Source organism: Cimex lectularius, unplaced genomic scaffold, assembly GCF_000648675.2.
Source record: "Cimex lectularius strain Harlan isolate CLEC.00 unplaced genomic scaffold, Clec_2.1 scaffold29, whole genome shotgun sequence".
In the NCBI taxonomy this organism is placed as follows: Eukaryota; Metazoa; Arthropoda; class Insecta; order Hemiptera; family Cimicidae; genus Cimex; species Cimex lectularius.
This window is the reverse complement of record NW_019392675.1, coordinates 1,560,833-1,576,929: the sequence shown is the minus strand read 5'-3', so window position 1 is coordinate 1,576,929 and position 16,097 is coordinate 1,560,833. Positions and strand designations below refer to the sequence as shown.

General features: G+C 33.3%; 1 protein-coding gene across 1 annotated transcript; it reads left to right on the top strand.

Moving 5' to 3' along the window:
• The first annotated feature begins 3,189 nt into the window (after positions 1–3,189).
• On the top strand, positions 3,190–15,434 carry LOC106668933 (ras-related protein Rab-35). Its single transcript, XM_014398136.2, has 5 exons — positions 3,190–3,464; positions 7,447–7,621; positions 9,720–9,844; positions 10,241–10,365; positions 14,303–15,434. The coding sequence occupies exons 1-5, from the start codon at positions 3,410–3,412 to the stop codon at positions 14,426–14,428; spliced, it is 606 nt and encodes a 201-aa protein (XP_014253622.1). The 5' UTR covers positions 3,190–3,409; the 3' UTR covers positions 14,429–15,434.
• The last annotated feature ends 663 nt before the right edge of the window (positions 15,435–16,097 follow it).

Below are 16,097 nucleotides of genomic sequence, written 5' to 3'. Positions count from 1 at the left end.
CTATAAACGACATTAGCAAATGGCACAAATCGACTGTTGAAAGGACCTTATTATTTCCGTCGCCTAGCTACCGGGACCGGGAACAACCTAGAAACTGCCGGCTTATACAGATCTTACTGTCACTTTTCGGAATAGGCGGATTATTCGAATAGTTGTACGTGTTCTATAAATGTACGATTGACTGTACATATTAAAACTTAAAATATTATTAACATATTGAAACTTGAAGCAGAAGAAGAGGAAAACTTAAACTCACCATTTTAACGTTAAATAAAGAGTATTGATTGAAAAACTTGAGACCATAATAATTCAATAAGTAAGAACCCAACTCTATAATATTGCTACACGAAAATGATCGGCAAAACGGCGGTAGTTGTCTGGGTACCCGGATTAGGTGAAACAGGTCTGGAGGATAACGAAAAGCCGGGCGAGGCAGCTAAGGTCAGGATGTCCCAACCTTCTTACTTTACCATCGCGATCCAGCCGTAACGATCCCTTTGATGCTAAAAATGCGATTAAAAACATAATTTAAAAAAAAATGGCAGGTTCGGTGGGTTGGATCGGCAGAGAAGCTCGCACAACTCGATAGGTGGCTCTCGGAGGATCTGACTCGTGAAAGAGAGATCATCTCATCCAATTAGGAATAAGCCATGTGAAGCTGACACGGACACTTACTTTTTGGCCAAAGCCGGCGTATGTATCCGGCATGTAGAGAAAGGTTGCTCGGTGTATCCTACTGTCTGATCCTAAAATCCTACTTCCGACAGATACGTTCAAGTCATCAGTGACCCCACTCTATCAGCCAGCTGGCTATCGCAAAGATGCACGAGAAACACAAGAAAGTATTTTAGGATCCATCCTCTACACAGTATACGCCGCAGACATTCCTAATCTTTTTGAATCTATTCTTACCTTGGCGGATGATACCGCCATCCTTTGCTTTCATAAATGTACTGTCAATTGTCATCTCGACTAGAAACCCATGTCACATTCCTTGAGCAGTTGTTATCCACTAGGTGTCACCACTGGTTCAACAATGATCTCACATTCCACCCTTCAGCCAATGAACTTGTAGAAGCTCTGTGTATAAGCAGGGGCTCAATCGGCTTGTTCGTCGACGAGGTTTCAAGTCTCTCTAATGGAGCAAACCATCAGCAATAACTGCAGGAACAAGGGTACTCACAGCATCGTCTTTCACATTCTCAACATCCGGCGAGGCCGCATGCTGCACGAGTCCCTTCGCTCGCAACCGAGTCTATCGACTCCCGCTGCATTAACATCCGGCTCATGGACATCAGTCCACGGACTCCGACCATCGGCTCAACCCAAAACACTCGGGCCATCAAAAAACTCCCAATCACAAAAATTGTAATAACATAAAAAGTGTGTACCCTTGTATGAATAACCACTGCTCCCATGTACTTCAGTCCCGTATACCTCTTATCCCGTACCATTTAAAGTGATCCTCATCTGTAGCTTCACTGGCCTCGCGGCCTCGTAAGTGACAGTGAAAATGCAAATACGTAGGAATGACTACTACTAATGAATGGTTCCTTTTATCTCGTTTTGTTTTGTCTTGTAAGATCTTATCAACATAGTGCTGGGAGAGAGATTAAGCCCACCAACCACGCCATCGAGACCAAAGAAATGACCAGATGCGTCTTCTCGAAATTGAGCTCGATCGCGAAATCGAAATGGGATTGACTGTGAGTCCAAGAGCGCTCTAAATTACTTACCAAAGCCATATGTATATCTGCCATTACCACATATAGAGGAGCAGCCAGGGGAACAAACTAGAACCATCCTTCAAACAGAGACAAAGAATAACGTTCCTCAGAACGACAAAAGCTTATAGGACAGGCCCTACTCCGAGTCCTAGTTTCCGATCCACCAATCGACTCTGCCATGTCTGCAATTAATAAGTAGAATGGCAATTCGACAGCTAAAAGACGGAAAGGGGCCAACAATGGTAAACATGGATGCGTCAGAGGGAGATTGGCTACGAGATGCGCCTAGGAACCAGATCCAGGACTTTTTACAGCTTGAATTAAAAAAACTATTGGCAGGAAAGGTGAGACAAAAGCACCAAGGGAGGGCTAACCCTTTTTACCCAGTACTGCGGATCGAGCCAGAACATGGTTTCAACTAGATTTCTGAATCACCCAAATACTAACAGGACACCTGTTACCTGCACTGGTTCCATAAAACAACAGTCCTCTTAGCCCTACGATGGCAGTATCCAACACAGATTGTTCAACTGCCACCTATTTGAATGTGCGAAGGAACCTTTAAAACTCATTTTCCTGCCACCGACCATCAATAGACAAAGAAAAGCACCTTTGAGGCCCTCAAACCAGTTAGCCGAGCTATAGTCAGTAGAATACCTGACGAGTTTTTTTAGATGAAATTTAAGTTACTTGTTGGATTTAAGCACTACCTTCACTCTTAATTCCGGACTGGTTACTCCTTGTTCCCATATTTGTTTATTATTTATTAAATATATATTATTTTTATTGTTTTTGTTTTATTAGAAAATGTATTCACAAGGATTAACCAGCAAGGGGGAAACCTATTAGATTAGGTAAAGTAATAAAAAAAATATTTCCATACCTAACTTGGGCCTCCCTTTTTAGGGCAAATCCAAGGAAGCCTTTAAGTACCGTAAGATCCCCTAAATTTGCAAACAGAGAAACTAATTTAGTGACCGTGATCCGCCGGTATGGGGTCTCCCTTAGGTATGGCAAGAAGGTGGACGGGGTAAATAACAGTCTTATCAAATTTACTTAAGCGCAACAATTGATGCAGGTGTAATTTAAAAAAATTTAATTAAATAGTTTTTATTATTATTATTTTAGTATGTTCGTAAAATTAAATTTATTTCTAAGATAGGTACACTTAAGGGAGCTTTAAGCCATATTTGTACCAATAAAATAAATAATCGCAGTCAGACTAGCCGAAACAGTTCCAGTGTGAGACGAGCTAAAGGCGTGATCATGGCGCCCCCTCCAAAATTCTTCCAAAAGATAAAAATTCCGAGAAAAGAATCGGATTATCTTTAAAAACTTAAAGTCCATCGTTTTTTCACCGTTTTTTCAACATGTGATATGATTTTTGACGAATGGATTAAGAGTTGAAACCCGTCGTCTGTTTCGCAAGTAGGCAGGCGACACTGTTTCGAGCGAAAGCAGTCAGGAGCAGGAAACCCTTTGGATTGTTCATTCTAGTGTGAGTGCCTTCCTGTGCTATTATTCAATTCATTTGTTTATTTATTTAATCTGTCGGGTTTCAAACTGGCAGATTAAATTATCTCTTCACCTCTGGTCTGGTGGCGCCCCGATAATGTTGAGATACATGGGAAGGCAAACGCATTGAGACAAGAAATACCTAGTTTACAAATGTCTTGTTTTTTATGATGGCTAGAGAATATGATCATTTATTTAAATTACTGATTATCGGGGATAGCGGTAAGTGAAAATGTTATTTTATTATTCCATTGAATTTGAAAGGGTTCGTTCGTTGGACCGAGTTACCGGTCCGAGAGGCAAAACAAAAGTTCTCTGGCCGATAACAGATTGTTTTTTCTTTTACCTCCCGCCTCAAGAAGTTCTCCTGAATCAATTTATTTCACTTTCCTTTTTTTCCTTTTCTTTTTTTTTTTTAAAGATCTTTTCTAGCTCGATTAACGCCCGCTGCCCTCGTCTAGTTAAAACGCCTTATCCATCGATTCCTGACACCTTTACAAAAATCATTTGGCCTCCGTTAAAAATTCCTAGAATACGAAAAAATTCCTTCACAGGAAAAACGTGGACCTTCAAATTCCTCTTTACCGCTCATTTCACCTGCGTGACGGTGCTTTGCCGTTTTCTAAAAGTGATAGATCATCCCTTTTTTTAACGATACCGGGTGTTCCGTCGCGATATGCGCCAAATAAAACTTACGCGGGTTCTAAGAATTACCGCCTCTCTCATTACCAGCTTACTCACTATCGCCCTTTGCCCCTCCCTCTGCTTTTATCTTTCACGCATTCTTTTTTTTATCATTCCACCTGTTCTCCGATTCCCACTCTCATTCACGTCTCATACATTCGCACAATCAATCAAACACTCGCATCTATCTCTGTTTTACCCTCATTATCAAACTATCACCATGACACTATCCCCCGCCAACAAGAACTATGCACTCTCACCGACAAAAATTAAAAACATCACCTTGGTTTTTCAAAGTAATACGTTTTATAGTGATTGTGTGTGATCTTTCTGATTGATAATCTGTTATAAAAATAGTTTGGTCATTTCTGATCATTTTGGTCTGCCAATTGATGTTAGGGCATGTCAGACGTTTCTTTGCTTCTCCCCTTCTTCAGTGTGCTTAAAGCAAACATTTTACATTGCTCAAGACTACACATGGATGCCAGTAAAATTGCTTTTTCTTAGTTTAAGAGAGCCATTCCCGCATTTATTTTTCTGTTATAGGCTGTTGTGGGATGTCCATTAACTAAATCAACTGTGCCTCGGTACGTTGGATTGGATGTTAATATTCAATTTACAACCCGAACGACATGCAGTTTGCCAATAAATAAAGCAAATGGCTCAAGATTGCTTGTAATGAACTGTTCACTTTTAGAGATTCTTATAAACACATAAGTCCATAACTGATCCTACACAAAAATTGTAGGGAAAAATTGCAGGCACCATACCTGCAAAGCCTGACTTCTCCATATTCCTTTGTGACCTAGTGACCACGAAGTATTCCTCCGCATAATCTGGTCAGTTGCTGGATAGTTGGAATGACAGCCTTCTTCTTACGGTTTGGCCTAAATTGGGATTTTTCTTACTTTTAATAGCTAAGACTCAGCATAGTGTTATTCCAAACACAAAGGGCATTTAGTTGAATAAGTCTGTCTACAATAGCTGAAATACACAGCGCTCATCAGTGTAAGGTAATGGTTCTGGGTTGGAATCCAGCGGCCCTGCATTCGAACCCAACATACTTACAAATGGGCTTTTTTTTCACAAAAACACCGGCACTCCGAGGGTTGATATAACCTCTGCTGTTGCGAACCCTCATAAAAATAAATAAATAAATGAATAAAAATAAAACAATAGCTGAAATAGGCTTTGGGCAATGAGAATAATTTCTTGCCTCTGTGTTTCACTTCAGCATTCTGGAAATAACAGATTAGTGGTTTCCTGTTAGCTGTAGACCTCATTGTTAAAGACACTGCTCTGATCTTTACAAATACTTTCTTTTGCCCATTTTAAACAAAGGAAAAATCCAACTTGAGTTTAAAAAATTAAAAGTGAATCTAAATCAATTGATATGAGTTCAATGTGAAATGCTTGACTATTGAGTACATATAGATTTAAATAATGATTTTTCAATGTAATCCTACACTAAACAAACAAAAGAGAATTCTGACAAACAAACAAGACCCATACCCTCTAAGAATTAGCAATTAAAAAAAAAAAAAAAATATTAAGGTGATGTTGCAATATTGTCTGTAAGTTTATATTTCATTCAATTTGTTTTTATTGTTTTTGTGGTTGAAAAATGAAATATTGATTACTCAATCAATATGTGTAACAACTGAATTTTTGGAGATCGTGAGATGTGGTCTGGTGTGGGTTAGAAAAACATTTTCTTTATCGTGCCAACGTTTCGATCTTTATTGAGATCATCTTCAGGGCCTGGGATTTATAAAGATCGAAACATTGGCTCGATAAAGAAAATGTTGTACTAAACATACGTCATACAAGACCACATCTCACGATCTCCACAAATAATCATTAACTAACAGTCACTAAACACCACACATGTATAAAAACTTTTCTAAAATTTCCAATATCGATTACTTTTTTAATGTTGTGATGTATATATGTGTACATTTGTTTACCCATTCGTAGTACTAGTAACTATTCACTTTTAAAAGGATGTTAGTAAGGCTTATATTCTTTCCACATGGTAATTAAAATTATATGTTTAAATGTTCTTGCAATTAATATTTATGATATAATTCCTTCTAATTCCTTTTTTGTTGTGTAGCTAGAGTTGGTGTTAAATTGTTCAACTTGTAAAAAACACACTTGCCGAAATCACCCTTGCGATTTATTTATTGTATTTGTCTATGCATTTCGGCTTAATAGTATTATATGTAGTTACCTGATTCTACCTTGTAAAAGCCCTGAAGCAGGACTTGTGGAACAGGCCGAAATGCTTAAGAAAAAACAATAAATAAATCGCAAGGCTGAACTTGGTGAGTGTTTGTTTTTAGTGAGTTTCCACCGTTGTTATGCATTTTATTGACTGAACTTAGCAGTATAAAATATGCTCTTGGTTCAGTTGTCAAAGTTCTGTTGGCAGTAACTTGAAAACCACTCTTTGTTTTGCTTATTTTCATTTTAGCACAATGCAGCTGTTTAAACAGGGCTTAATGCCACTGTTTCCTTTTCCTACTTTTTTATTTTTTTTATTTATTTTTTTTACGAGTATTTCAACTATGAGGTTATATGAACTCTCTGGGTGCTGGTGTTTTTGAAAAAAAGAAAAAAGAAAAGGCTATTTGTATGTATATCGCGTATCGAATGCAGGGCTGCTGGAGTCGAACCCGGGACCTTTACTAGTGATGAGTGCCATTTCAGCCCCTAAACTGTTGTAGTCACCAATGCCCCATACTAAACTTAATCGTTTTATGGTTGGTATCCAAATCAGGAAAGGTAGCTCAGTCCCACTCGCTATTGCTTCTGTCTATATACTCCGACAGAAAACTGACTCAGTCCCAACATCACACACAGTCCTTGGCAATGTTAGGACTTAGTTGGTCTTCATGGAAATTTGAGATCACCTGTAAAAACTTAAATATGTCAATCTGTAAGCATATATAAGGTTGTTTTGCCCTGATGATGGCCTTCAAATAGGTTGAAAGCTTGGCAGTAGCAACTGAATTTGGTTTCTTCCTAAACACCATACCTTGATCTAGAGTATTCGTATCTGATATTTCTCCGGTCGAAACATGGGAAGTACTTCACATCTTGTACTTCAGGCCCTCCTAACATGTGTTCATAAATGGAAAACATAAGGGACAAAATGAAGAGACTAGAAGGCTTTGTGAGAGAAAGATTGCCCAAATTATAATGGTGGTGTTTGTATCGGTGGTGATGGGAATATCGGTCAATGACCGAATGACTGAATTGACCGATATTCCCATCACCACAATTATATTCAACGGTCATCACAAGTTACATTACAACAAATTATAATGGTAATTCAATAAGTTATGTATGGTTTGCTGAGGTTATGCTGAACATTAGTCAGAAAAATATTCCCATAAATAAACCGGGGTACCCACACATTTTAAAACAACTATGCACATGAATAAAAAAAAATTTAAATTGTTTATATGATAATTAAAAGTGATAATGAAATATGAAAGACAAATTTTTTTTCCAGGTGTTGGTAAAAGTTCACTTTTACTTAGGTTCGCTGATAACACATTTACAGGGAATTATATAACAACGATAGGAGTAGATTTCAAAATACGAACTATAGACCTTGAGGGAGAAAAGGTTAAACTTCAGATTTGGGATACTGCTGGTCAAGAACGGTTTAGAACCATAACATCAACGTAAGTACACTTGAACAAGATTTTAAGATTTTAATGGTCTTGATTTATAATTTTTTGTGTGTAAATATATTATAATTGACGTCATTATTTAATTATTTTGGTTTGAAAGAAAATTAACCGAAACAGCGTAAAATCATTAGTATTAGATTCAAATTTAACTAACAATTTATTAGCTGGTTTTATTCTTAATAACACACTAACAATGGTATGGAGTGCAATCAACTTCTATTTGCCAAACTGATTATCATACAGAATGGATCTAGGATACACTTAAGCGCATTGAGAAAGTTCTCAGTGGTCTCCGCAAAGCAGAGGTGGTATCGGGTTGGTGCAAAATTAGTGCAGGTTGAAAATTTGTTTCATTTTAGCAGCTGTTTGTCATGTAGACAAAGCTAAATCCTCAAATCTAATTTATGGATTATAATAAATACTTGTAACTATTATCTTTTATACAAAACATTTTAATTTATATTGAATTTGATAAGAGTGAGGGCCTGTAAAATTAAATATGTTGAAACTAGATTTTCGTCAAATTTATTTGTACGAATTTAAACTTGGGTGAAGTGTGACCCAAACCGCGCATAACATCAATAGGGAAGGCAAGCATTAGGGAATGCATGGTGCAGTGATTGAATGAAATTCATTTATATCAACACGGGAAATTGTGGAAGAGCATAATGTTGACCACTGAACTGTAGTTTGCTATCTGGAGCAAATAGTAAAGGAGCTCGATAAGTGGGTACGGCACGAACTAGCCCAAAGAAATCGACCCTTTGAAATTTGCATGTCTCTTCTGTTGTGCCACCAAAATGATCCATTTCTCTATTGAATAATCGTCAATCAGCGGAATAAAAGTGTTTTTTGCATGTTGGCAAAGATGTATAGATTTTGATGAAAAATATTTCAAATAAATTTTCTTTATTTGATAACAATTAAAAATAGTTTTGACTGCCTTTTCAAAATGCATTATTTATTCTATCGCTAAATGATTTTCTGTTTTTATGATGAATTTTCTTTCAAACCATCATAATTAAATAATTTTTATTAAAACTCGTGAATTTCTGATCTTCTTTAATTTGATTTAGATTAAAATAATTATGTTGTAATTACTATAATAATAAAAATACATACAGTTTGAAATAAACAACAAAATACGAGTGGCCTTTTTTTTTGTCTTTGAGTATATAATGATATTTTATTAATTTATAACAAAAGGTTAAAAAAGCGGGATGATATATTAGTCAAAAATCAATAATAATAACAATACAATTAAACAATTATTTTATGCAAAGTGTGGTCAATGTGAAATTTAGTGTAATGTGACCGGTGTTGAGAACACATTGACAAAACACTGATCGCCGATCATAACAAACTAGGGAAAATTCAAAGAAACTTTAGGCTGCATGTAAGGAAGTAAAGAGGATCTTTACAAGTAAAAAGTTCGACTTATGAACAGGAGAAGTGGCTCCATTTCGATTCATGGAATCCTCTCTCTCCCTGATGTTATGAAAAATATTCATATTATTAGTGTATCAAAATTTTGTAATTGTGTATCAAAATTAGCACAGAATTTTTTCAATTTATCAAAGAGACCTGCTGAGGAGTTCATATTATCAAAAAGTGTGAATTGTCAAGTTTTGATTTAACAAGAGCCAACTGTAGTCGTATGAGAAGAATTTTAGAAAATTCAAACCTAATCGCAAAAATTGTTGAACCGGAAGATGACAAATGCTCTGAAATAGATGTTTTGGAAATTGAAGAAGAAGAAAAAGACGATCACTATGTTGTTGATGATGTTAATGTTTGTAAATTTGGGCGTGAGTTAATTAGTCAATTATATCATATCAAATACTAACATCCACAAATAAATGATCCCTGAGTGACCCCATGTGGTGCTCAATATAATTTCATTAACGTATTGGGAAGGTTAATCGAGGGGCATATGTGGCTGCAACGGTTGGCCCATCTTCGGAGGTTCTAAATTCAAACTCAGAGTACTTACAAAAACACCAACACCCCAGGGGTTGATATGACTAATTTATTTTAATTCATTTATTTAATTTTGTTGTTATTAATTGATGTTTAAATCTGTTTACAGATATTATAGGGGAACACATGGTGTTATTGTTGTGTACGATGTTACGAGTGGTAGTTCATTTGCAAACGTTAAGCGGTGGCTTCTTGAAATTGAACAAAACTGCGAAGTTGTCAACAGGATATTAGGTAAATATGTTTTAATAGATATTTCTCTCTGTCACATTTAATTTTTCCGTGACTTATTTGTTCACTTAAACTGCAAAATTATTACTTTAGTCCTATGTTAATTCTGTTTGTTTTTCTAACTGAGAATTATATCATTCTTTTTCTCATTGGACTGTTGTATTTATTTTCATTTGTCAGTTCATTGTTTGACTTGTTTGTTTCATTTGACATGTTAGTGCGTTCTTAAGGTTTACAATTTTGTGCGATTACTATTTTTAATGCTTATATCACACAATTTATTATCGTGCTATTAATTAGTAATGTTTTTCTTCTTTTCTTCTCTCATTCACTTTCATTTAAACAATTTACAAATCGTAAATACCAAAATAGGTTTTGTACAATGGATATATTTTTCAGTGGGAAATAAAAATGACACACCTGATCAGAAGGTTGTGTTAACTGAAGATGCTCAAAGGTTTGCTGATCAAATGAATATACAGCTTTTTGAGACCAGCGCAAAAGAAAATCTCAATGTAGAAGAGGTAATTTGTTGTAATATGCAAGTTAAATAGGGAATTATTTTTATTAACATGCTTTCGATTTTATATTCTGTTCTATTTAATGTTATTTATTTTGACCAGTAATAATCGTTGAGTTGTAGACATTTAATTAGTACTGAACTAGAAAAATATTTGATTATGTAATTTTTCTTATTTTATAAACAAAGAAACTGATAACACATGTTGAACCGGAGGTATAACAGAGAACTATAAAAGATTTTAAAATGATGCAGAAAAAAAGCAGATAACAAAAGCACAATGCACAAATTATTAAGAAACACAAAACAATAGCAAATGATCAGTATTCATGCACATAGGAAAAGAAACATACAAACTAGTTATAAAACAGCACTAAAGACCTGGAAAACAGTGTTCATAGCATCACATGTCAACACAGAGACAGATACATTTAACAGACTGAAAGAAAGTTAAAATATTAATTCAGAGAACATCACAGATCACTCAGAGACAATAGATGATGATAAATGATGGAGTGAGTGTGGTGTTCAATCCTTTTTGAAAAGATAGTTCCTACTCACAGTAAGTACTATGAGTAGGAACTATCTTTTTAAAAAGGATCACTCAGAGATAATGGCAAGTACAGTAATCTCTTAACAATTCGCGGGCGTTTGGTTCCAGAAAATTTTCTAATGCTATAAGGAGGGTTACGTTCTATGACGCCAAAAATTGAGATACAATTTAGTATTAAAAAACAGTTTATTCGAAATAAACTTAATAGAAGACATAACAATGTTTTTGATGTTTGTATTTTTTGATGTGCAAGGAAACAAATAACTATTAATTGTTTGCTGTTTAGCTGAATAATTAATTTCTTTAAGAATTTCCACATAAAGGATTTGAAGCTGGCTCGACATCCCTTTTCAACTCCAATTTAAAGATTGGTCGTAATCCATTGCTTGGTACACACAAAAGTTGGTCATTCGAAGTTAAAATTTCCCTGAGATGTTTTGAAGAAAAGGTTTGGCCTGCATAAAAAATGTAACAAAATTTTTATTCTTTCACCAAAGGTCAGGACGGTTTTTTTCTGTTTTGGAAGAGGAGGCATTTTGCAACACAACTAGAGAATAATAAAACAAACTGAGCAGAAAGAAGGAACAGTATGTTTTTTTTTCTTTTTTTGGCATTGACCTTTTGTCTTCAGCCAGTATGTTGAAAGCAGGCAAAAGTTTTCTGAGGATTAATTGGAGCCTTCAATCCATTTTTTAAAGAATTATTTTCGATACGAAAAAAAGAAATTGTTTATGAAACTGTTTTTTCCCTCAAATAAAGAAATCGGTTTTCCGCAGTGTCAAAACTTTCCTCATTTTTTCATACATAAATAGTGAAAACCGTGAGTGTTAAGGGATTACTGTATATCAAATTGTGCCACCAACTTAATACATCAGCAGCACAGCCAAACGCAATAGAAACAACCATGACATTAATACACAATGAACAAAAATAACGGAAACAAATGTACTGAAGAACTTAGAAGTACAAAAAACTAATAACACTCTAAGATGGAAAACTTATAAATGCACAAACACACACTTACAATTTACAAAACAAAAAACACAAATGTTCTAAAGAAGACAACATTCTAATACACAACAAAAAGCTAAGAAACTTGCACAAGAAAAAATAAAATAACCGACATCACTGCCGACCAGTGAGCGCCAGTGAAAGGACTGACACGGGCAATGAAACAGACGGTTCCTCATTAAAGATGGCACAAAGCCAAGACGTGTTTGAGTTATGTCAAAACCCATGAGTGTAAACGGACCAAGTAAAGGACAGTGCAGGTTATTAATAATAATAATCTATATAAAGGAATTTATAAAAATTTCTATTGCATAATTGTTGAATGTTGAAGAACATGAAATAAAAAATATTTATAACTTAATAAATGCTGTTAAAGGCAAAAAAAATTATGCTTATTTTTATCACATGTTTGCAGTGGCATTCAAAACTTTAAGTTGATTAATTATTTACATAAAAATTAGCAAAAAGGAATTCTTCTGATTGTTGCTGAAACATGTTTTAAATTTGTAAGAATTGAAAGAATTGAGCTGGCATTGTGTACTAAAGGAAATCAATTGCAGAAAATATAGTTATCCATCATCAATCTAAATTGTGTAAAAGGGTTATTTTTTAAAATAAACAATTAATAATCCATAATTTATTATTATATTTATTTATTTATTCTATTTAAGAAGGTTCACAACAGCAGAGGTCATATAAACCCTCAAGGTGCCGGTGTTTTGCAGCAGCCCTGCATTTGAACCTTGGACCTNATTTATTTTTAATAAATTAATATAGTAATTTAATACTACCATAAAATAAATAGAAAAAGTAGTGTAAATTGTGTCGGGTCTTAAAATAAGTCCGTACTTTTTTTAAATTATTTATTTAATTTTATTTTTAAATTCAATAAATTCAATGAAACTTTCAGGTACTTGTAAACTAATTTGTTGAAGTCATGAGGAGCGGTCAAGAACTTGGTTTTTGACCGCTCCTCACGACTTCAAGAAATTATGAAATAACATGTGACTAAAAAACCAGACATACTTGTAAACATTTTGTTCAACAACCTGTTGTCATCTTCCATGTAATTTTGTAATTCCATCCTTCCAGAACTTTGTAGATTTTGGAGCGATGAACTCCTTTAATATTTTCTGCAGACATCATGCGAAGTTAAGTGTTTTCCATTAATAGAGTTTTGCAGAGCTGAATAAGTGAAAATCAGAAAGGGCAATGTAGGATGAATACAATGGGTGAGACAGCATATCCCAGCCAAGCTCAAACCTTTTATGCTGGCACGTGGAAGCGAGTGTTATTCTGGTGAATTAACGGTTTGGTTAGGCGAAAGAAGATAAAGCACCCCCTTCCAATCCCACCAAACGAACATTTTTGGGATATAATCCATCTTTTGGTGTTGATAACGATGGGTCAAGGAGTTTCCTCTTGTTGTAAAGTACCAAATGTTCCTCCTCGGTTATCAATAATTTTAATAACAGATTGTTTACATTGTATTTTATGAGGGAATTGCAAATGAAGATACAATGCAATAAATTCTGTCAACATGTATAAAACAAACATATCCAGCGGTAGTTAAAAGTGATCTCTCACGCTCTTGAGTGTGGGTTATTTGTGACAAAAGCTTCAATGGACCTGGACCACCAATCACAAATCAATGGACCAATTGGTTTGGAAGGATGATCAGAACTTTGCTTCTTCCAGATAAAATTTTCTGCTACCAAACCAAGCAAACCACTTACAGACTTTTTTACTAAAGCGTTACCCTACACATCACAAATTTTCCTACCAGTCTAAGTTGCGATTTTCTCTTTGTGGTAATAAAAAACAATTAATGATGAAAACTTTGTTAACTACATACTAAATTAGCAAAACACCTTACAACAATACAAGATCGCTAATGAAACTGATGAATAAAAACACTGTAACTACCTTTGCAGTGTGTAAAAAAATAATGGCTAAGTAAACATTGCTTCAAACACAAGAGGGATAAAATTGATTTATTGAAAAATGCTAGACTTATTTTACAAGCATAAAGGTAGGATCTATTGATAGAACACCATGTATTTTTAATTTTCGATAATTTATTAAAATCAAATGTTTTTAATGAATCTATTAACAATTAATAATTATTATGTTCAGTCATCAGTTGAAAAATAGAAAGATAACAATGAATATAGAGTAGTCAGAATTATTGAATAGAAAGGGTGGTTTATTGTTAAATTATCAGTCAAAACAATAAGATAAAAATATGGATATACACAAATTTAAAAAAAAATCACATAATCAAATAATTAACTAAATAATAATAAATTATAATTGTAATTATATCAATAGACAAATTTTACAACTATTTTATTAACTTGATAAATTTTTTTTATAGATGTTTATGGCAATCACAAAGCAAGTGTTGCGCACAAAGAAGGAAAGGAAAGAACGTCAAGCGAACCAAAATAATGATACTGTTAATTTAAGAAAACCTAACAAAAGCAAAAGAAAGTATTGCTAATATTAATGTTCGCTAACTATAAGAAATGTAACCAAAAGGAGAAAAGAAGAGGTGGTCATTAGAATTATAATTAATATTTCTCAGTGTTTGTTTATATATAACACAATAAGTTTGTATGGATTTCACAAACAATTTTACAAAAATAAACGTTATGATCGTTCATATGTATATTGTACATAATTAAGGTTAGAATTGTGGAGCTTATACCTCTGGTTCCTTTTCGAGGCTCAGTTTTGAATAAAATAAATTGAACTTTTGTATAATGTGCTATCAGATTATTTTATAAAAGTAAATGCAATACAATGTTTGTAAACAAAAAATTCTATTAATTGCTTGCTATTTTTTTTAATATCTAAAAATGGCATTTCTCAAAGGAAATCAAAACTATTAATTTCCTTAAAAAATAATAAATTATAAAATAAAATGAGACAATCCCATTTTTTTGTTGCAAAAATCCTTTATTGCCTAATTCGGTTACATATAACTATGTTAGAATTAGGCCCAATGTTTTTCACTGCAAAAACAAAAATTGGACATTTTTATTTTGGTTAGTTTTATTGTATGATAAAGGTTCACAAGCTTTTATACTTGGATGTATATTAAAAGGCATGAATGATCATCATATTTTTAGATTACATTTAGAGATTTTTTTTTTCCATCAGGAGTGATGATAGTTTAATATTGTTATTTATATTCACCCAACAACCATGGTTCATGGTTGGAAATAAAGAAGGAAATATTATGTGATCAAAATTATTTGTTATATTTTTCAAAATATAAAAAATAAAACTGGTGCAATCTTGTTACCAAATTTGCAAACAATCAATTTGTATGAAATGAGATACTGGTCCAGTATGTTACCAAATAGTGATGGTTCAAAAAATTTTTTTTTAAAAGTTATATCTAACTTAAATTTTATTCCTCTACTTTTAAATCAAGTTTCTAGCACTGAATTATAACTAAATTATTTACTGTATCATCACAAATTGTTTTTGTGGTATTAAAATTTTTCTTTTTTATTTTACAGTATATAAAAAATTACAATATATTTAATATTATACATACATTTTTTTGAGACATGAATAATTTTTATTATTATTTGCCAATTTGTATTGTTTTTTCTTTCTTTTTTGTTACCTCTATAAAATGTTAATGATTATATAATATAATAAAAGAAGATTAAGTATTTAAATACTTACAAAACTTGTAGCAATACTTAATACTTAGAACCAAGATATAACGTCCATTTTATTATTGTTTTTGATAACCTAAGCATTCCTTTTTTTCTTATCTTCATTATTTTAAAACAAATTAAAATACTAATTGTATGGATATTATTTAATTACACGTTCTTTTTTCTTCAAAATTGTTTTCACTTTACAAAAAAAAACAAAAACAACAGTATATTCAGCTTTTTTGCTTATAAATTTAATGGTTATTCTAAGTCAATAGAGTCATATTGATACAGCTATCTTGTTTGTGTACAAAAATAAAATAAAAATTATATATATACATACACACTCATATATATAATGTGATTGTATGATAAATATATAAGATATATTAAAGTGATTGTAATATTCAATTCTGTATAAACAATAAGAATACAATAATACCTATTATGCCCATTTTTTTAAAAAGGTAAATGTAATTTTAATGTAGATATAAC